Source organism: Phoxinus phoxinus, assembly GCF_949152265.1.
Source record: "Phoxinus phoxinus genome assembly, chromosome: 19".
Classification (NCBI taxonomy): domain Eukaryota; kingdom Metazoa; phylum Chordata; class Actinopteri; order Cypriniformes; family Leuciscidae; genus Phoxinus; species Phoxinus phoxinus.
Genome location: NC_136894.1, coordinates 23,674,497 through 23,697,282, shown reverse-complemented (window position 1 = coordinate 23,697,282; position 22,786 = coordinate 23,674,497). Strand labels below are relative to the sequence as shown.

At 36.8% G+C, this 22,786-nt stretch overlaps 3 protein-coding genes across 3 annotated transcripts; all 3 read left to right on the top strand.

Annotated features, from left to right (window-relative positions):
• The first annotated feature begins 427 nt into the window (after positions 1-427).
• On the top strand, positions 428-7,706 carry tomm40l (translocase of outer mitochondrial membrane 40 homolog, like). Its single transcript, XM_079591320.1, has 10 exons — positions 428-745; positions 1,225-1,430; positions 2,303-2,370; positions 2,479-2,571; positions 2,674-2,775; positions 3,101-3,206; positions 3,325-3,447; positions 5,216-5,292; positions 5,392-5,494; positions 5,830-7,706. The coding sequence occupies exons 2-10, from the start codon at positions 1,226-1,228 to the stop codon at positions 5,967-5,969; spliced, it is 1,017 nt and encodes a 338-aa protein (XP_079447446.1). The 5' UTR covers positions 428-745; position 1,225; the 3' UTR covers positions 5,970-7,706.
• A 3,395-nt stretch (positions 7,707-11,101) lies between these two features.
• Positions 11,102-13,227, top strand: apoa4a (apolipoprotein A-IV a). Its single transcript, XM_079591369.1, has 4 exons — positions 11,102-11,988; positions 12,108-12,162; positions 12,286-12,433; positions 12,533-13,227. The coding sequence occupies exons 1-4, from the start codon at positions 11,851-11,853 to the stop codon at positions 13,107-13,109; spliced, it is 918 nt and encodes a 305-aa protein (XP_079447495.1). The 5' UTR covers positions 11,102-11,850; the 3' UTR covers positions 13,110-13,227.
• Positions 13,228-17,808: 4,581 nt separating this feature from the next.
• apoea (apolipoprotein Ea) lies at positions 17,809-21,869 on the top strand. The gene is made up of 5 exons (XM_079590186.1): positions 17,809-18,001; positions 19,783-19,892; positions 20,131-20,281; positions 20,403-20,690; positions 21,363-21,869. Exons 1-5 carry the CDS (start codon positions 17,937-17,939, stop codon positions 21,673-21,675), a joined length of 927 nt encoding a protein of 308 aa, XP_079446312.1. The 5' UTR covers positions 17,809-17,936; the 3' UTR covers positions 21,676-21,869.
• Positions 21,870-22,786: the final 917 nt, after the last annotated feature.

Sequence of the window (22,786 nt, the reverse complement as noted above, 5' to 3'; positions counted from 1 at the left end):
AATATGTCTTTTAAGGTGGTTTATCTGAAATTAAATCTTATTAAATTGTTAATAAAAAATAATATATTGTTATTATATGCCAAATGCACACACACACACACATATATATATATATATATATATATATATATATATATATAATGTCATAGGCAATATTACTGTATTTTAAATCAACTGAACTGACTAGCTTTTTGTCATGGATTGTCGTTTCAAGACACTAAAAGGCGACAAAATGAATGACTAAACATTATTTCCAATTGGTTTCACTTATAATTAAAGCTCATAGTTCTGGTTAAAAGTCCACAAACGACCTCCAACGCACATTTCATGACCTTCACGCAAATGCCCCTCAAACCTGTTTCGTCATGTTTACGTAGTGATTGACAGGCAAACAGACCAATAGCCATTCAGCTTGGGTTTGTCGAGCTGAAAGTAGGAGGACTACAGTTGCGAATCGGTTCTTTCGAACAGTTCATCTGAACGAAACTATTATTTTACGTCTTGACGCAATTGCGTAATTTCGCTTTTGAGAACCTTTTTTTCTATTACATAAAATATAAGTTCAAGAAGCTTATTAAACCATTCAGTCTGATTCGTAAATGAGTAGCTCAGACTTGTTTTGTGATTCATTGTGAACAGAATCATTGAAAAGATCCGACTCTAAAATAATGATTCAAATCGGACATCGCTTGAAACACGTGGTTCTGTAACCAGGAGAACCGTCCTCTCCTCTGCGAAGCTCAACGTGAGTTGTCATTGATTCATTGTCATTGAGCTTCTTTTTTTGTTATTAATTCTTCAGTACACCTTATGTATAACTCAGCTATAAACACTTTTATTTGTCACATCTAAACGGCATTTATATCGCCAATAGATGTAGTGTCTGACGAATAACAAGAAGCATGTGGCATTTAACGTTAGCCTTCGAGCTAATTTATCAATGAATTAAGTTACGTGTGTTGCATTTTGAGCTGGACCTTTCACGAAACAGCAGCAGCTAACGTTACTAATCCTTTAAATCCAATTGTGTTCAGTCATTTTCTTATACAAAAGACCTTCAAGGACTATTTCATTGCCTATTGCCTAACCCTAACGTACATGCATGCATTGTTTATCGTCCACACATAAATACTACTGAGTTTAGACCCAAATTACTGATTACAGCTCATCATTTGAGCAAAGAATGTGCTCCCCATCTCTGTTTTCTTATGTGTCCTGTCTCAGAATGGGCAGTGTTTTGGCTGCCAGCGCCCCCAGCCCTCCTGCACCAGGGCCAGGTGGAGCAGGATTGGTGTCAATGCCCCCAGGATTCACGATGCCGTCCGTCTCACCCGTCTCTGTCCCGAGCAGTTCTTCAGCTGGGCTCCAGGAGACCGAGCCTCCCCTTCCGAACCCCGGTGGCTTTGAAGAGTGCCATCGCAAATGCAAAGGTAAACATAATTAATTACTTCATAAAAAAGAAAAGAAAAAGATTATGTCTATATATTCCCTGATAAAGATTAATTAGGGAATCAAAACTTTTAACTAGCCATTTCAATTGTACCACGTTAATGTGTATTACATTGTTTTCAAACCACTGTACACAAATATTTGTGTGTGTGTGTGTGTGTACAAATGGTACAGGTCAAATTACCCTCCTCCATCCCCAGTCAGGATTTGGCATTCTGATTCCCTTTGAATCAGAATAAATTCTAGAATTATGTTGTACTAGGGGGGTTATTGCTGCTCTCCCTGCTCTTATCCATGCTAGGCTGCATGGATGCGCAGGGAGTTTTCGCCCAGAACGGAACCATACCGCCAATCCAAACTATATGCTGCTAACTGTCAATCATATTTGACGATAGTGTTCCTGACAGAAATTTCTAATATGCTGATTTATTATCAAAGTTGGAAACAGCTGTGCTGCTTAATATATTTTTTATAACCTGTGATACTTCTTTTTTAAAGATTCTTTGATGAATAAAATGTTTTAAAAGAACAGCATTTATTTTAAATAGAAATCTTTTGTAACAATATACACTACTGAGTATCAAATCAGCATATTAGAATGATTTCTGAAGGATCATGTGACTGACGCCTGCAGTAATATCCAATAAAATGCAGCCTTGGTGAGCATTACAGGCCGTAAATATAAACCGTTTGAACTGTATTTTATATCCTGCTTCCCCAGTTCAAAATCGATTCAAAATCATGTATTTCGTTTGAATTTGAAAAGGCTTTCTCATTTCAGTTGTACCTTTTGCTTTGAATTTCGGTAATTACAAATTCATGGTTTTTACACTAATGTCTGTTTGTCCCTCAGAGGTTTTTCCCATGCAGATGGAGGGTGTTCGATTAACAGTGAACAAGGGCTTGAGCAACCACTTCCAGGTTAGTCCAGTGTGTTCACTGGTGGAGCTGAACGTTTCTGCAGTCACGTTGTTGAAGAAAGTCTGTCAGTCCCTGGTTGTAGCCATCAACTCGTATTTTAATTCCTAGGTGAACCACACAGTGTTGTTAAGCACTCAAGCAGATTCCAGTTACAGATTTGGAGCTACCTATGTGGGGACCAAACAAATAGGACCAGCAGAGGTACATATTTGCATGCAGTATAAATAAATACTTTTTGATTTGAAAAATTCATTTGTGCTGTTTACCCTAATATGTATAGTTTACCTTCATTTTTTTTGTCAGTCCTTTCCTGTCATTGTTGGTGACATGGACAACACAGGGAGCCTAAATGCACAGGTTATTCATCAGATCACAGACAGAGTGCGCTCTAAATTTGCCTTCCAGGTGTGTATTTGTGAAAAAAGAACCTTTCCCCCGGTTTCACAGACAAGGCTTCCAGACTAAACTGCATGTTTGAGCTGTAACTTGCACTGGCATATCTTAAAATATTGTCAGTGCCAATGGTTTCTCTCAAGATGCACACCAGTAATGTTTTTTTTCTAAGGAACATTTATAAAAGCTACTTACCGTAAATGTCCTAATTGAACTCCGGTCTAATCCTGGCTTATTCTAATTCCTGTCTGTGAAACCAGCTCCATGTGTTTATTTTTGATGAATTATGATCAAATATGAAAGCATTGCTGGCCGTACTGAAACACTTGTCAATCAGACGCAGCAGCAGAAGTTTGTGAACTGGCAAGGAGATGCTGAATTAAAAGGGGAGGATTTCACTGCTGCTGTGACCTTTGGCAACCCGGATGTGCTGGTGGGGTCTGGTAAGTGTCTTCTTTTTCATCCAAGTTTATTTTAGTTGCTGTATTTGTGTCTAGTCATGTCTTTTCTTTAGTTAACATATTTTCCTTTCTCACCTCTCATCCCTCGCATCTCTCTCAGGAATTGTTGTAGCTCATTATCTCCAGTCTGTCACTTCGTCGCTGGCATTAGGAGGAGAGTTGGTGTACCACCGCCGGCCAGGAGACGAGGGCACAGTCATGTCTCTGGCGGGCAGATATACAGGTAAACGCATATAAAGAAAGAGTAGTAGTTAGCCATGGGAGTATCACATTTTTATGCATCTTTTATCAAGGTATGTTGAATTACATTATAAAACGGGTTGTAAAGACAAACCAGTTCTGTCCTATTAATGTGTCCCTATTAGGCCGTGTGTCCACCAAGCGTTTTTTCACGTGGCTGGTGTGTTTTTTCAATTGTTTTCAATGGGAGCGCAGCGTTTTTAAAACGCCATGAGCGTAACTAGGCGCTGAGCGTTCTCCATTTTTTACAGGTCGCTGAGAGTTGAAGAATGTTCACCTTTGGGTAAAACGCCGCGCTCATCACTGTCACTTTTTACCCAACCGACAAATCACAGTGGAGGAGGGGCGGGACTAATACCACACTGACCAACGGATATTCTGTATCATAGCAATGAAGCATCTCATCTGAAAAAAAACTGCGCTGCCAAAACTGCACTGAACTGCACTGCACGTTGTATGTTGACCCTCAAACTCCGCAGTTGTAGCTGAGGCCTGGAAGAGTTTGTTTTGTTGACATGTCGAGAAGACGCTGCTAAAGCAAATCTACTTTGCATGTACTTTCAAAGAATGAGGACTCAGGAATTGATACCGTAAAACCGACGCCATCGTAACTTTTTGTATCACTGTTTATACAAGCGCTGAGGAATGCTTCGGAGCTGAAATTCAGATATGGTAATTAGGGGTGTGAATCGTTCTGGGCTCATGATTCAATTCGATTACGATTATCATGTCAAGAATTTGATTCGATTCGATATCGCAATGCTTTGCATCCTCAATATTACTTCACATGCCTACGTTTACATCAATGAATACAAGCAGTCAATATGAACTCTCTTTTTATTTCAGAAGCTTCAAGAAAGTACATTCACTTCCTGAATATAAAAAAAAATCAAACAAAACATAAGTCTAAACACAGCTGACAACAGGACCATTTAGAACAAACACTAGTAAATCATAAAAGCGTATGAAACTGTCAAGTGTACTTAAGTTACAATAACGCTTGCACACACACATTTGCACTTGACACGCATGCAGCCTCGCACTCACACACTCGAGCTCACACTAAAATAGTGGGTTTTTATTACTCTGTTGTGTTTCGCCTCCGTCCGCCATTTTACGCTAGCACGAGTAGTGTATATGTGACGAATTACATCAGAGAAACGTCAGTAGGCTATAATCGATTATGGTCTATTACGGCATCGATGCAGAATCGTCCACATCCGCATCGTGATGCAACAATTAATTTTAACACCCCTAATGGTAATAGTCGTTTGGCTTCTGACACGTTCTGTAGACCAATCACAACAGACTTGGACCACTGACCAATCAGAGCAGAGTAGGCTCTCGGAAAGGACCATTTCACAATTTCAAACCATTTAAGACACTGAGAAAAGAGGTGATGCTGTAATGAGAAAATTAAAGTGCTTTTGACCTTGGATGTACAGTATGTAAACCTATTGTAGGGTACCTCCAAAACAAAACTAGCAACCTTTAAAATAGCATAATAGGGGCACTTTAATAACAAGTTTAGATTTTATCTTCTGAAAAACAACAAAAAAGACAGTACACAATAAAAATGTATCATGTAATCAGATTTTAGTTAGAAGTGTGACAGTACACAACTATATAGAAATTATAATAAAGATCAGATCATTTTCAGCCAATGTCTAGAAATCTTTTCTGGATTGGCATGTTTTATCCCAGATTTAAAAAAGTAAAGATTTGGTTTAATAATGGCTTTTTGAAAACAGGCAGCAACTTTATCGCCACATTGACACTAGGAGGAGCTGGAGTTCACGGGTCATATTACCACAAAGCCAATGATCAGGTAAATGTTCTTCAGCAGAATGATTCATGTCTTTATTCATTCATTTATGCTGTTTTATTGCTTTATAATGACCTTTGTGTTGTTGTTTTTTTGTATCAGTTGCAGGTTGGCGTGGAGTTTGAAGCGAGCACCCGTATGCAGGACACCAGTGCATCATTTGGGTACCAGCTGGACGTCCCCAAATCCAACCTGCTCTTTAAAGGTTGGTACACATGCATACATTCATCAACATTTCATAATTTTGTAAAGTTATGATGAATTCAACAATTGCCTTTGTTGTAATATTTCACAAGGCCATGTCAGAAAGCCATATCATTCTTTGAGCAGCATTCCAATCCAATCTTCTTATTTGAAAGATTCCTTCACTAAAATGGTGTCATCATTAGCTAGTCATTCCAAAGATTGTTGTCTGATATTTAAACTAAACTCCATCCCAAAATCCTCAAATGATAAAAAAAAAACAAATCTGCATGGAAATTCATGGTTACAAAGTATGTGATAAACCCTGATTTACAGAATCTTTCACTCTATCTGTAGGTTCTTTAGACAGTAACTGGGTAGTTGGAGCTACGCTTGAAAAAAAGCTGCTGCCTTTGCCTCTGTCACTGGCCCTCTGTGCTTTCCTTAACCACAGAAAAAACCAGTTCCAGTGCGGGTTTGGCATCACCGTTGGTTAAACCTACCTTCTTTCTTGGTTAATTCTTCGGTTTACACATCAGTGCTGTTGCTGGTGAAACGGTTAAGGTTGGACCCACTTGCATACCCACACTTGTACAAAATCAGTCAGTAACTAAGAAGCAAAACAAATAAATATTTGTTGTTATTTCCATATATCTGACCAACCCCAGGATTTTCATTTAGTTATTCTTGTAATATAAACAAAAAGCAATGACAATTCCAATATCCCCCAAAAAAGTAACATCACCACCTGATGCATTAGAAGAACCAAGAAGAAATACAAATACACATCAATTTGTCATTCTTTTTATTGTTTGTCAATTCTTTTTATAAATTATTTCCTCGTTTATTTTTCATTTCATTGTCAAAATGTTTTAAAAATGTGTTGCTGTACTCATGTAAGCACCTACATAAATAAATGCATTGCTGGACAAACATGGATAAATTATTAAAACTAAACGTATCTAACAAACTGAGATGTAGGTATAATATTTATGGATGTATTTTTGTGGGTGTGAAAAAGACATTATTTAGAGGTAGGAAGCCTTTTTTTCTTATACATTTGTCTAAAACTCTGTTCAATGGTTGAGGAACATCCAAATAAAGTTTTCACTTTATATTCTGTTAACTAATCCCAAATCTGACATTTCCCACATTGCAGCCAGTGCCTTTATAAATATGTATATTGAGTATTACCTAATGACATCTGCAAAGTGGTAAAATAGATTGTGTATGATTAGAAAGTTTAAGTGAAATACTGATTACTACAGTACAACTACTTAGACATATTAATGGTTATAATATTGTGTCTAAAGGATATGACTTTACTAACATATCAATCACAAACAGATTTGTATTTAGTTAAGTGAATACATGCAACAAAAGAATATAGAAAAAAAAAAACCTTTGTGCCATTCGGTGTGATTGTATGTTCAGCAGATATCAGGCACTTTTAAGTGCAGATAACTGTTGTGATGAAGAGGGCAATGTCCAGAAGGATCTTCTTTAAAACCTGACATATCAGTCATTATTACATCAACCTTATACATTAATACGTGCAGACCAACATGCATAGACACAAATGTACCTCTGCACCTTAAAGATAACTTCACATGACTGCAAATTAATAATTGGGAGAAAGTACTATTAGTTTTAACTTTTTGTCCATATTCAGTGTTTTTTTTAGCAATATGTATAACAGACGTTTCCACCGTTCTAAACAATTCATTAGTAAAGTTCATAATTTCGTAAAAAAAAATTGAATCTACATTTATAACACTATACCTTGGCAGTAAATGACAAAAATGAATCAACGCTGCTACTAGTCTTTCTTCTGACTACTGTAATCAGTCTCTCGATATTTTTTCCCGCTTTTTGGAGGTTGTGAAAACGCTACGATGACTTCCACTTTTGAGTACCCTGTTGATTTTAGCATGGATGATTTTAGCAACTGTGATATTAAATGCACAACATATTTTCTGCATAGGAATGCAGACATAATTTTCACTGGAATGCAAGTAGATCAATATGACTGAAGCTCAGCGGTCAGTTCTCAGTGTTCTCCTTGACCTGATTGATAAGTGCAGATGCAAGCAGTCTTGATGGCAGTTTTGTGTAATTGGATAAATGCCTAGGCGAGTTACAGTATTGCTTAAAGTAACCTTTTACCTCACTGATGTACCGCTGATTTGTTCTTTTTTAGACTGTGTGTCTCAAACCAATAAACACATCAGTTTAAAATGAAATCAAGATTGTGGAACAATGTTTTTTCTTTTACTCTAATATAGGAAGCAGAGCTCGCTGAAATGCCCATTTGAATGTGCAAACTGTAAATGCTTAAATAGACCCATCAACATTTCACATGTAATTTAAAATAATAAGAATAAGAATTTACAGACAAGATACTGCAGATCCCTAATTTTAATGTTGTTTCCCCATTAATTATTCCTTTACAGTTTTTCCTTATACATTACAAATAGTTGTATAAGCCAAACATCTTAAAGGGGTCATGACATGGTTTTTTTTATTTTATTATTATGTTCCCTTAGGTGCAAATATAGTATTACTCAGGGACGTGCAGAGAGTTCCTCAGGGGCAGGGGCTCAAATATAAAAAGGGGCATATATATAAATATATATGTGCTTTGCATCACATAAATAAATTATATTTTTTAAAGTATATTAAAATAGAAAACCATTATATAAAAAAAAAATCTGTATTTTTGATCAAATAAATGCAGGCTTAAAGCGCAAAAGGGACTTCAAAAATGTTAAAATAATAAAGTCACCATTTCGCATGTTGTTGTCAGGCAGCCTACACTTCACATAATAGGCATGCAGTAGGCCTGGGCTTCATTTAACAAACTATGATAGTTTCATAATGTAAACGGTGTATCAATATAGACTTCAAGTGACTTGAATACTATACTTACCATTAATGCTACTTTTGGTGCTGGTTTGTAGTCAATTAACATCCATTAGGTCAACGACGGAGATTCAGATCACTTCAATGTAAATTCGTCTGTCCATGTAATTTTCAAATGATTTATTTATAAATGACCGTCCAATGATATTTGAACTTCTTGTGCCAGATGACGATTGGTCGGTGTATTATGCATGACAAACAGGCTTCAGCGAATTAAGTAATATTTTTTAAAATAAGTGTTATGTGGATTTTTAATTGAATCGACACACAACCTTTTATTATAAAAAAAAATAAAAAATAAAAAGTTTTTTTTTTTTTTTGCCGTCGGAGCCATACTCACTGAAAGACGCTCGAGAGCATCGGCTCCCAAGCAGACTGTGTGGGATACCTACGTGTACACTAATACATTTTCATTTTAAAACGCATAACTTTTGCTATGGTTATGCCTGCCGCCCACACACTACCAAAGAGTATAGAAGAACGTTCTTTGACACTACTCCGGAGTCAAGACCGAAGCAAGACACACGCACAACTTGACGCAAGTGACGCAATCCATAGCAACGCGTTATAGCAACGACACCTCAGACTGACAGAAATGTAAAAATAAACGTGAATTTAGGCTACTTTAGTCTTGTACGCATTGTCATGTAAATTATAAGCAAATGCATTTTGTTTTATTGACCACAATATTATCAATGATATTTGTTTGAGAAGGGCACTTTTGATTAATTTTGAAAAAGGGCAGGGGCTCGAGCACCCAAAGCCCCCCCCTCTGCACGTGCCTGGTATTACTATAGTTTTTTTTACAAAAAACTTTTAAAATGTAGTGATTTATGACCTTTTCCCACCCTGTTTTTCATCCTCTGATTCAAACAGTCTGTTTTGGGGGTGTTTCCCCTTTAAGAGTTCAGTGTTAACGCCCACTGTTATGATTGGCTAACGTCAGTGCCTATGCATCAATTATTAACGCCCCCAGCCAGAACCTGTGCGGATTCGGCGCAACTGTTTATTAGCGGGTGATGCATGCGAAGCGATGGCTCTTGCAATGATAAAACCTTATTATGTTTGAGCCGGAATCAGAGGAAAATGAACGATCACCACAACAACGAAGACTGGATCAGCCCGTGTCCACATGGAAAGTGAAACTATTTTGAATTAATAAAAAAAAATTAACCCGAGACACTTGAAAACGGATTATTGTTACATAATTTTCCTATAGCTTAATTTGCTAACAGTTTAACATTATTTAACTAATTCCAATGAAATGATAGGGTGTACCACGGACAAAAATGCATGCACAGGCCATATTTGAAGATGCAGCATTGATAAAGGCAACATTTTTAATTTTCTATCACATGTAGGCCTACTAGAAAGGCGACATATTTTCAAGATTCTCTTATACAAATGTGTTTATATTAGCCATGGTAAAAAGTAAGTTTGCGTCGTCGTTGTTGAGCCCAGAATATTCGGCACGGACTTATCTTTGAGCAACAGTTTTCTGGCAAAGCCAAGCATCATATTGGGATTTTTTTCCTCAAAACAGTCATCCTTATAATGTATAGAACACTGTCGTGACTGGGACGTCCGCAAAAAATAAAGTGCATCCATTTTTCCCTGACGACTGGATCTTTCAGCGTATTTAAAAAGTAGTTTAAAGTTTTTAATACATTACTTACAGTTTGCGTCGTCGATGTTGAGCCAAGAATAGTCGGCACGGACTTATCTTTGAGCAACAGTTTTCTGGCAAAGCTCAAAACAGTCATCCTTAAAATGTACAGAACAAACGCTTAAACTAACACTGCCGTGACTGAGACGTCCGCAAAAAATAAAGTGCATCCATTTTTCCCTGACGACTGGATCCTTCGCAGCGTATTCAAAGATGTTGTTTGTCCACAGCCAGGAACAGCACATCTGCGTGGCATCGTAATTTCCCTGTACACAGACCCACTCGCTGTCCGTCGACTGAACACTTGTGAGGCGCGCAGCGCGCGGGCGCGACGATGATACGAAATGAGCGTAGCTGCCTTGCGCTGAAAGCGTAGTTGTCTTGTGCTGGAGGCGGTCATATGCAAACGCTGGTACGTCACTTCGTACCGTGACGTCACTTCTTACCATGGATCCAGAACGAGCTGTATTTAGAGCTTGATTAAATAAATGATTTGTTTATAATGGGGAGGACGTCTTAAGCTATGAAACTTGCAGGACGTTTTAATGGTACAAAGACCTCTTATATACCAAAAGATCAAGGCAAATTTGGTTTCTCATGTCATGACCCCTTTAAACTATACACGGGTTTCTGTGCAACGTCATCACGTAGATGCGCGCGCATCTAAGAGGCAGAAAGCAACAGTCTTTACGGCTATATCTAGCAGAAGCAGAGATGACGCGGAGCTGTTGTGCTGTAAACTAACCTAAATAAATAGAGTATGTCAGGTTTTTATGATTCGCAAACTTAGTTGGACAATTTCATACAGTCAACTAACTAACGTTTTACATAATGTTATATTAATATGCAAATGAAACACAAGCGAACAGATCCAACTCTGAAATTGCAGTTTATTATTGAGTCAACAAGAATTTACAAACAATGCGAAATCTACGTTAATTACAATGTTCTTTTACAGAACTCGGCATAACATATAGCGGTCTTGCCTCTAGGATGCGCGCGCATCCGGTATTGTTTGTATACAAGAAACCTGTGTATAACAAAAATGATTTAAAACAACACTGAATTTTTTTTGCTACAATTAGTTATAACAACTTACAATCTTACTTCAACTAAAATCAACTAAGCTTAATATTGTAAGTCAAGCACGAACACATAATTTTTAAAGTTGAAGAAACACATAATTTATTATTCTAATTTTTTACAGAGAAGAAACTGTTTTTAAATTATTTTTGCATTCAGTTGTTAAATGTGTGCTTCATTTTGAAAAATCTGTATGTGCAGGAAAACCTTCTATTGCCAATAAATGTGGCTTGAGAATGTTGCCATGAATTCTGAAACATAAAGTAGACAGCATTATGGTGTATATGTAGATTTCAGGTGTTAATAAACATGATTTCTATGATAAACATTCTATATGCAAATGTTTACATATATATTATGGTGTAATGTTTGGGGATTCGATATAGCTATTTAATTATTTATTTGGAAAAAAATCAAAACTTTTATTTAATTTATTTTTGTTTTGTATTTATTGTAATTGTATAATTTTCTTTTTTCTCAAAACAATACTGGTTACACAAAACCAAAACTATAGGATTTTATATATATATATACAGTGATGCATCTTGATTACAGTTAGAAGTTTTTGTTTTGTTTTTATAGTATGTTATAGGTTTCAGGAAATGTGTCTTAAATATTTACAAGGCATTCATTTTAGACACATTTGTTATACAGTACTTAGTCACAGATCTGAGTTCAGTTCAGTTCAGTGGATTTCATGATGTGGAATGAGTGACATGGCATGTACAACTGACAGCAGGGCATTACCTTCTGGACTTTACTGCCTTTATCAGAGCTCTGCAATCCATTTATATACAGTGCTGATACCTTCTCAACACTTACACACAGAAGGGGACAAGAGAAAGGTAAGGAACTGGACAAAAACTCAAATGAATGCATACTTGTGTTCTTTTCAGTAAAGTGAAAACTAGACAAAAATGTTTAGTGGTCTTGTCTGACTAAATGTATTTATTTTTTCTTGTAGAGCTGGCAGATAACCATGAAAATCCTTGTAGTGTTTGTTATTGCAGCTTTCTCTGGTAAGCATTCATATAATTTTACTAAATTCTTAAAAATAAAAAAATTCCCTCTTAAAACTGGTCAGAAAATTATTTAAATCAGCTTATATGTGTTTATTTACATATATTTCTTGAATCCATTAGGTTGCCATGCCAGTATTATGTGGCAGGACCGACCAGAGCGTATGGATCTAGTGAAAAACGCATTCTGGAATTACGTGTCTCAGGCAACTCTCACAGCTGAGGACACACTGCAGGTTGTTAGAAACTCAGAACTGGGTCAAGAAATCAAGTGAGTATGTAGTAAATTAGATGAAGAACTGATAAACTGCCTATGAAACAAATCATAAAACTTTGAAGAACACAAACATCCATCTCTGTTTCTCCACAGTGATAGGATCTCTAAAAGTGCTGATGCCATCAATGGATACACCCTGGCCATTCAAAGTCAAGTAACTCATCTGACACAACAGCTTATGGACAAACTTTCCCAGGATGCGGATCAGTTGAAACTGCGCCTGGAACAGGAAATGACATCTGTGCATTCCCAGCTCAAGCCTTATGTTGAGGAGATCCGAGCTGATATTGAGGAGCAGGTTGAGCGGCTGAAAAAGGATGTGGCCACGTATGCAGAGACCCTGAATTCTGAAGCCCTGAAATCTACTCTGGTTCAGGGAGCTGAGGAGCTGAAGGCAAAACTGGAGAGAAGTTTCATGGAAATGGGTCCCCAAACCGAGGAGCTGAAGCAGAAACTGGACCAACACTTTTTGGAGTTTCAGATGAGCATGACTCCATTAGCACAAAGCTTTCAGAGTCAGCTGACCCAGGGAAGTCAGGAGCTTCAGAAGAATCTGGCTCCCTATTCAGAGGAGCTGAGAAAACTGGATCCATACGCACAGGACCTGAAGGCCCAGTTAACAGCTCTCTGGGAGTCTTTTGACAAGATCAGCAGTCTTGAAAGACCTTAGAGACTTTATGGAGACCTTTAGAAAACACAAAAGGGTGCTTCTGTTACCATTGGGGGTTCACCTAATATATTTCTTTGTTGCTCATGTATGTTTTTCAAAAAATTTCTAAATAAAATAATGTAAGCATTATGATTGATATCCACATTTTTTTTACAATATTATCTCACAATAGCATGTACAGCCATTCATTAGCTTACCAAAACAAGGAAGGAAGGAAATAAAGAAGAGAAGAAAAAACAGATAAAAAAATAAATGTAAAAATTACTATACATCAAGAGATATACATTTGGAGACAATGCAAATGTCTTTCCAATAATCTTGAAGTGAAGTTAACCCATACTTGGAATTTGTCCTCTACACTTAACCCATCCAAGTTAGCGCACACACTGCAAACACACTGCAAAATTTCCAGCAGGCATTATTTGATCACAATCCCAAGGATGAAAAGTTTTTCAAAATCTCTCATTTCTAATGTTGTGGTCCATGTTCAAGATTTTTTATGTGTGAGGCTTCAGAACTTTTATTTCACCCCTATTGTGATTACATAAGCCTGGAATACACTATAACTTTAAACATTTTTAAACAGATTTTAAAACGCATCATCATACACTTGACGACTTTGCAAATAGTGCAGTGAACAGTATTCCAGGGCCCAGTTTTATGGCGGGCCCCCTCTGACTGCAACAGTGAGAAAGGTTTGCTACATTTTGATTGAATCTTGGTAAAATAGCACAAACAAATGTCCAACAACATTAGATAAGAATGCTAACTGGCAGACACCTCAAGTGTGAGGATTATATGAACTCTCATTGGTCAGTTTCTGCCCTGCACCCATCTTAAGCCTAATCCCTAAGGTTTAGGTCAGAAACACCTTAGAAATTATTTAGGACATTTTATGTACAGCTGAGATGTGTTTTTTGCTAATTAAACCTTCACACTCTTGCTCTTGGTAACGCTTTAGATTACAGCCCGGAAAGTACTGCGTAATTACAATGAAATTACAGTGTAACTTTCGGTAATTACAGTGTACCTATAAAGTACTTATGTGTAAGTATAGGGGAACAATATGTAAAGTCTTGGGAATAAAGGGGTAACAACCAGGAAAATACTGCGTAATTAAAACTAAATTACAGTGTAACTTTCGGTAATTACAGTGTACCTATAAAGTACGTGCGTGTAAGTATATAGGGGAACAATGTAAAGTTTTGGAATAAAGGGGTAACAACCAGGAAAAAAAAATGTATTTAGGCAAATTATTTATACTGTAAGTATTTTAGAACTACGGGGTACTTATACTATAATACAATCTTACTTTTGGGAGCAATTTAGCGAGTAGGCTACATACACCTTTTTGTAATAATAGTGTATACAAATACATAAAGGCTTTTTTCAAATTACGGGGTAGCCTATATATCAGTGCACTTATAAAGTAGGGTAATTTGTTTTTATTGCAAAGGTGCACTGATTAAGTTGTTTCAAGGCAAGTAAAACTATTGCAACTTTTTTTTTTTTTTAAATGCTGGGGAAATATACTCTTGTTTCATGTAGTTACAGGGTAAGTATGACATTGCGGGCCGTAAATTAAAGTGGTGCTTCTTACCCTCTTGTTTCATGTAGTTACAGGGTAAGTATGACATTGCGGGCCGTAAATTAAAGTGGTGCTTTTACCCTCTTGTTTCATGTAGTTACAGGGTAAGTATGACATTGCGGGCCGTAAATTAAAGTGGTGCTTCTTACCCTCTTGTTTCATGTAGTTACAGGGTAAGTACAATAAAAACACATGTAAACACACAATCTGATATCACTTGGAAAACTTTATTTGAAAAACAACTTATTTCAAAACGGATTTACAACACTTTCTCTTGCTTGGTTTCCTCCTCCTCTTGTTCCTCTTCTTCTTTTTCTTTCTTTCCACTGATAAATCTTAAGAAGGAATCCCATGTCTCTTGCTATTCTGTATTATGTGTTAAAAGAAAATACAGTACAGAAATGTCCTCACCATTTACTCATCTTTTACCCTCATGTCATCCGAGATGTATATGAATTTCCTTCTTCAGATTAACACAAACAATTTTTTTTAGAAAAATATATAATCTCTGTGAATGCATAATGCAAGCGCATGTGTTCCTAAAAGTTGACATCAAACAGCACATACAGCAATAACTACAGTAATCCATACGACCCCAATGGATGAATCAATGTCTTCTGAAGTGAGACGATAAGTGTTTGTAAGAAAAATACCAAATATTTAAACATTTTAAAGACTATCGCTTCCGTTCCGACCATAGACTGGTTCCGACCAACTGTCACTTGCGCGTGCATGAGAGGGTTGAGTTCACGCTTGACACGCGTGACGTAAGCGCGCCGAGAAACCGAATGTCGATTTTTTATTTTATTTATTAATGCTCACAACAAAATACAAACAATAACACATAATAATAATGAAAAACAAACAATACAGAAGAACAGAGATGGCAGTTCTCGCGCGAGTTTCACATCTAACTCCCGCGAGAACGTAATGAACGCGTGAAGCTTCACCAAACACGAAGCCAAGCCGACTCTCATGCACTCGCTGGACGCTGGTGACAGTTGGTCGGTAGCGAAAAGATGAGTAAATTACGAGAACATTTCTGGGTGTACTGTATTTTCTTTTAATACATAATACAGAATAGCAAAAGACTCCTTCTTAAGATTAGGCTCTAATCAGTGGAATGATAGAAAAAGAAGAAGAGGAACAAGAGGAGGAGGAGGAAGTAGGAAGCCATGCAAAAACGTATACTTTCTGTCAGGACTTTAGTATTTGAAATGAAAAGTTGATTTTAAAAAAGGAATAAAGAATAATAAGTGTAATATGTTGTAAATCTTTTTTGAAATAAGTTGTTTTTCAAATAAAGTTTTCCAAGTGATATCAGATTGTGTGTTTACATGTGTTTTTATTGTACTTACCCTATAACTACATGAAACAAGAGGGTAAGAAGCACCACTTTAATTTACGGCCCGCAATGTCATACTTACCCTGTAACTACAAGAAACAAGAGGGTAAGAAGCACCACTTTAATTTACGGCCCGCAATGTCATACTTACCCTGTAACTACATGAAACAAGAGGGTAAGAAGCACCACTTTAATTTACGGCCCGCAATGTCATACTTACCCTGTAACTACAAGAAACAAGAGGGTAAGAAGCACCACTTTAATTTACGGCCCGCAATGTCATACTTACCCTGTAACTACAAGAAACAAGAGGGTAAGAAGCACCACTTTAATTTACGGCCCGCAATGTCATACTTACCCTGTAACTACATGAAACAAGAGTATATTTCCCCAGTATTTAAAAAAAAAAAAAAGTTGCAATAGTTTTACTTGCCTTGAAACAACTTAATCAGTGCACCTTTGCAATAAAAACAAATTACCCTACTTTATAAATGCACTGATATATAGGCTACCCCGTAATTTGAAAAAAGCCTTTATGTATTTGTATACACTATTATTACAAAAAGGTGTATGTAGCCTACTCGCTAAATTGCTCCCAAAAGTAAGATTGTATTATAGTATAAGTACCCCGTAGTTCTAAAATACTTACAGTATAAATAATTTGCCTAAATACATTTTTTTTTTCTGGTTGTTACCCCTTTATTCCAAAACTTTACATTGTTCCCCTATATACTTACACGTACGTACTTTATAGGTACACTGTAATTACCGAAAGTTACACTGTAATTTAGTTTTAATTATGCAGTATTTTCCTGGTTGTTACCCCTTTATTCCCAAGACTTTACATATTGTTCCCCTATACTTACACATAAGTACTTTATAGGTACACTGTAATTACCGAAAGTTACACTGTAATTTCATTGTAATTACGCAGTACTTTCCGGGCTGTAATCTAAAGCGTTACCCTCTTACTGATGGAATGTGAAATAAGTGAAGATTGGCCATCAGGCCACACATATATAGTGAAGTCTCCACCACTATATTGGCCAGTGCTTCAGTTTCATTGTCCAAACCCTGTATGTTAGGTAATAATAATAAACTAAATGCGATAAACAGGCAATAAGTATTAAAATGTCACTTGTGCAAATTACAATATATCAGTGTCAGCAAATTTATATTTATACTCCAATTGAGACCTATTACACAGATACCTTTATCAAAACAACCTATTATTTAATCTATTTACTATGCGTGATACATGAGTCAAAATGCCTTCTTGCACAAAGTCTTCATGTAAGAAATGCTCAAGATAATAGACTCATTCTCTCTTGTGTGAGATGATAGCAGTTTGCTGATATGGTGTCTTATGTTTTAGTTACTTTATAATACAATGATATTTCTAGCAATTGAGAGGCCATTGTAAAATGGACGTAGAAAACAAAACCGTCTGTAAAAAGAAGCCAATAATAGATGGACGGAAGAAAACATGGATACATACAGTGGGGAGAACAAGTATTTGATACACGGTATCTGTAATTGGTCTGTAATTTGTATCATAGGTACACTTCAACTGTGAGAGACGGAATCTAAAACAAAAATCCAGAAAATCACATTGTATGATTTTTAAATAATTAATTTGCATTTTATTGCCTGACATAAGTATTTGATCACCTACCACAGTAAGAATTCCGGCTCTCATAGACATTTTCTTTAAGAAGCCCCCCTGTTCTCCACTCATTACCTGTATTAACTGCACCTGTTTGAACTCGTTACCTGTATAAAAGACACCTATCCACACACTAAATCAAACAGACTCCAACTTCTTCACAATGGCCAAGAATATAGGCAAGCAGCTTGGTGAGAAGGCAACAACTGTTGGCGCAATTATTAGAAAATGGAAGAAGTTCAAGATGACGGTCAATCTCCCTCGGTCTGGGGCACCATGCAAGATCTCACCTCGTGGGGCATCAATGATCATGAGGAAGGTGAGGGATCAGCCCAGAACTACACGGCAGGACCTGGTCAATGACCTGAAGAAAGCTGGGACCACAGTCTCAAAGAAAACCATTAGTAACACACTACGTCGTCATGGATTAAAATCCTGCAGCGCACGCAAGGTCCCCCTGCTCAAGCCAGCGCATGTTCAGGCCCGTCTGAAGTTTGCCAATGACCATCTGGAGGATCCAGAGGAGGAACGGGAGAAGGTCATGTGGTTTGATGAGACAAAAATAGAGCTTTTTGGTCTAAACTCCACTCGCCGTGTTTGGAGGAAGAAGGATAAGTACAACCCCAAGAACACCATCCCAACCGTGAAGCATGGAGGTGGAAACCTCATTATTTGGGGATGCTTTTCTGCAACGGGGACAGGGCAACTGCATTGAGAGGATGGATGGGGCCATGTATCGCGAGATCTTGGCCAACAACCTCCTTCCCTCAGTAAGAGCATTGAAGGTTGGTTGTGGCTGGGTCTTCCAGCATGACAACGACCCGAAACACACAGCCAGGGCAACTAAGGAGTGGCTCCGTAAGAAGCATCTCAAGGTCCTGGAGTTGCCTAGCCAGTCTCCAGACCTGAACCCAATAGAAAATCTTTGGAGGAGCTGAAAGTCCGTATTGCCCAGAGACAGCCCCGAAACCTGAAGGATCTGGAGAAGGTCTGTATGGAGTGGGCCAAAATCCCTGCTGCAGTGTGTGCAAACCTGGTCAAGAACTACAGGAAACGTATGATCTCTGTAATTGCAAACAAAGGTTTCTGTACAAAATATTAAGTTCTGCTTTTCTGATGTATCAAATACTTATGTCATGCAATAAAATGCAAATTATACTTAAAAAACATACAATGTGATTTTCTGGATTCCGTCACTCACAGTTGAAGTATTCCTATGATAAAAATTACAGACTTCTACATGCTTTGTAAGTGTGAAAACCTGCATTAATCGGCAGTGTATCAAATACTCCCCACAGTAGGTCAAACGTGTTCTTACACCGTAAAACATATTGTTGGTTTAACTTTAAGTAACCGTGTTGCCTTAAAATGTTGAGTTCATTGAAGTGATTTTAGTTAATACAATAAAGGAAATTGGTTTAATCAACAGAAACTCAAACTATTATGTTATCTGAACCACATAAATTATATATATATTAATTGATTTGACAAAAGAAAAAATTATAACAAATCATGAACATGTTTTTTATAGAGTAGTTTACAGGCTAGAACATATTTTAAGCATTACAATGCTCATTCCAAATGGGTTGAATGTGAAGTACAAAGTGATAAAATCGTAGAGAGATAAATGATAAGCTTTGATCCTTGAATCATGCAAGGTAACATGTCTTTTTAGAAGCAAATGTCTTGTTACACAATTATGAAATATTACCATTTTTAACATTTACTTACAAATGACATTATTGTCCCACTTTTTAAGACGTGGTCCATCTCTTTAGTTGATTGTTTTGAATTTAACATTATTCAATTGTGCTCAATAACAATGTTCAAATTGGTTCCGTGCTTTCACTAAGCTGGCAAGATCACCTAAATGGACTACATTCATTTTAATAACAACAATTTTGAATTATAGCACATCTTGTCCTTTTGGAACCTTAATCATGCAACGTGGATGGAATACTGCGATAAACAAGTATCTGAAGAGAAGAACTTTGGACACAGGCTGCCAATTCACCCGTTCATAGTCACATTATTGCTATCAACATGACTGTGATCCAAGTCATATAAATACCAGGTGTTTCGAAAACTCTCGTTGCAGAACACATTGGAAGATCTGTCTGGTGTACTGTCCAAACACAATCATGAAGTTTGTGGCTGTAACCCTCGCTCTCGCTGTAATTTCAGGTAAGCGACAATCAACAACGGCAGTCTTCACAAACAGTTTATTAACTGCATGCTAATTCAACAGAGGCTGATAGTTTGGTTTGATACATATGCTTAGAACTTGGATTAGTTTGAACGGATTATGTGATAGATTTCATTGAGACCTTGACTGTACATATGGTGTATCCACAACAACGGGACTACATTGACAAATTTTCCAAGCGCTAAATAATATTTGGTCTCCATTCTGACTTTACAGGCTGCCAAGGGAACTTCCTGTTTCAGGATGAGCCAAAAAGCCACTGGGAAGAGGCAGTGGACCAGTTCTGGAACCGTGTGTCCGAGCTGACTTCTAGGGCTGAGGAGATGAGGGACAACATCAAGGCCACTCAGCTCGGCAGAGAATTAGAGTGAGTAAATGCTACCGCAGAGCAAACATTTGAGCGACTCAATTTGCAAAGACTTTGGTGGGAAGTCCAGTTTCAAGAAAGATGATTTATGATACTGAGATTCATTTCAAATTCTTTGCAGCACACTGATCGGTGACACCATGATGGATCTGCAAATGTATAAAGATGACATGCAATCCAAACTGGGCCCCTATGCGCAGGAGACAGCCGAGAGATTCAATGAAGATCTGCAACTGTTGACCAGCAAACTCCGCACACACATGGAGGAAGCTAAGGATCGTGTCACTGAATACAGCCAGGAGCTCCGGACTATGGTGGAACAGAACGCTGAAGACGTCAAGAACAGGGTCAACACCTATGCCAAGAAATTAAGGAAACGTTTTAACAAGGACATCCAAGAGATCAACAAGTGAGTCATGGTATCAAGCTTAATTACATGACCTTTTGCACCACTTCTATACAAAGTACACTACCGTTGAGTACATGTTTTTTTATGAATTAATTGGCATACTTTTATTTAGCAAGCATGCATTCAATTGATTAAAAAAAAAAATAATTTTCCCCCCAAAAATTATAAAAATTATTTTAAGTTCTGTTTCAAATAAATGCAGGTTTTTTCAATTTTCTACTGAACAAAGAAAAGCGTCATTGTTTCCACAAAAATATTAAGCAGCACAACTGTTTGCAACATTAATAATCATAAGAAACATTTCTTGAGCACTAAATCAGCATATTAGAACTTGAATAATGCCTGCTAAAAAAATCAGCTCTCATATGCCTCATCTCATCAGTTAAAGATGAACATTAAAAAAACATTTTGATTTCGATATTTTTACTTCTGTGGAAGGGAAATATAATATAAAATATAATATGTTAAGAAATATCTGAAATTTTGTTATGAAGTGATATTATATAAGTTCAGTTTAAAATGGACAAAACTGTATTAATAACATAGATATGCACTATTTTATTATTAATTTACATGTACAAAAATATATATTATAAGAATTGCATATAGAAAGTTATACTGCAATATTCTATGAAAATGTAAATTTTGAGCAATTTGTCCTCTGATCTAAAGGAAAATGGAAACATACTTTGAGGAGGTTCGGGCTCGTGCTGCTCAGAATATGGAGGATGTGAAGGGTCGTCTTGAGCCTTACTTCACTGCAATGCAACAGCGTGCTGAAGAGAAGCTGACATCTCTGGGAGAACTGCTGAGAAGCCAGGGTGAAGGAATAAAAGAGAAACTGGAATCACAAATGCAGGGCCTCAGAGAGCAAGTTGAGAAGACCACAGAAAATATGGGTACCACTCTTCAGGAAAAGGCAGAGGAGCTTCAAACTTGGGTTGAGCCTTATTTCTCTCAAGTCCAGAAGCAACTGGGCTATTAATACAAGTGCATAAGTATGAGGTCTCAGAAAAATAATTGGATTGACTTTTTCATTTAACTTTGCTTACAGAAATAAAGGTAATGGAAATGTAAAGATAATGAGTCAAAATATATCTAGGCTATCATTAGTACTACATGTATGTAGCTACAGATGTAGACTATGCAATAAAAAGCTTAATAAAAACAGCATGTATCAATGAGTACGAGTAAGCTTTCCTTGTTATACACATATATTGTTAGTTCATTCTACAGATTCATGGGTCAATGACGTCACTTATTTTCAGTGTTTGGGGAGACTCATTACAAGTAATTTGAGTTATAATCAGATTACTTTTTCAAGTAACTAGTAAAGTAACATATTTAGTTTTACTTTTAACATTTACAACAAAATATCTTAATTACTTTTTCAAATAAGTAACGCAAGTTACTTTGTTTTCCCATTTATTGACTGACAGCTCACCTGTCCCCATGTTGAGACAAATCATAAATGCAGAGGCGTTGTGAGTGTGTGTGTGTGTGTGTGTGTGTGTGTGTGTGTGTGTGTGTGTGTGTGTGTGTGTGTGTGTGTGTGTGTGTGTGTGTGTGTGTGTGTGTGTAAACATGATGGTTATTGTAGTTCTAGACTAAATAAGCGTGCATCTACTCATCTCACTTGCACAAAAAAAAGATTAAATATTCTTCAAATAAGTGCCAAAATAAGTGGAATGCAGAATACTATGCAAACCTCTAATAACTGAATGTTACATAAAACATAAATTTGTATGCATTTAATCTCAATGTATATTTGCTTCTGAAAATGACTAGGCTATAGGTTATGTGATTTTTGGTTTTTATTGGTTAAGTGTCCTTCAGCATTTCATTGAGGCTTATTCTTTCACTTTTGGTGTAAAAAGGGTCTTTACATTTGGCCAAAAAAAAAAAAACGTTTTTGTTATAAAAACAAACAAACAAGACCAGCCAAGATGGGAAAAAGGGGAAAAAAGTAGAAAAAAGTAACGCTATTTTAGTTTTAGTGAATTAATCTTAGAATATCTTCTAAGAATCAGGTCTTAGAATCAAAATATGTCATGCAACTGTCTGGATATTTATATAAATTTTAAAAAAATATTTTG

Coding starts and splice junctions, on each gene's coding strand:
- apoea (XM_079590186.1), top strand. CDS start 17,937: ATGGAAGAAGTTCAAGATGACGGTCAATCTCCCTCGGTCTGGGGCACC. Junction 20,282..20,402: donor CAGCTCGGCAGAGAATTAGA/GTGAGTAAATGC, acceptor AATTCTTTGCAG/CACACTGATCGGTGACACCA. Junction 20,691..21,362: donor GACATCCAAGAGATCAACAA/GTGAGTCATGGT, acceptor TCTGATCTAAAG/GAAAATGGAAACATACTTTG.
- apoa4a (XM_079591369.1), top strand. CDS start 11,851: ATGAGTGACATGGCATGTACAACTGACAGCAGGGCATTACCTTCTGGA. Junction 12,163..12,285: donor TGTTATTGCAGCTTTCTCTG/GTAAGCATTCAT, acceptor TGAATCCATTAG/GTTGCCATGCCAGTATTATG. Junction 12,434..12,532: donor GAACTGGGTCAAGAAATCAA/GTGAGTATGTAG, acceptor GTTTCTCCACAG/TGATAGGATCTCTAAAAGTG.
- tomm40l (XM_079591320.1), top strand. CDS start 1,226: ATGGGCAGTGTTTTGGCTGCCAGCGCCCCCAGCCCTCCTGCACCAGGG. Junction 2,776..3,100: donor GCTCTAAATTTGCCTTCCAG/GTGTGTATTTGT, acceptor CTTGTCAATCAG/ACGCAGCAGCAGAAGTTTGT. Junction 5,495..5,829: donor ATCCAACCTGCTCTTTAAAG/GTTGGTACACAT, acceptor CTCTATCTGTAG/GTTCTTTAGACAGTAACTGG.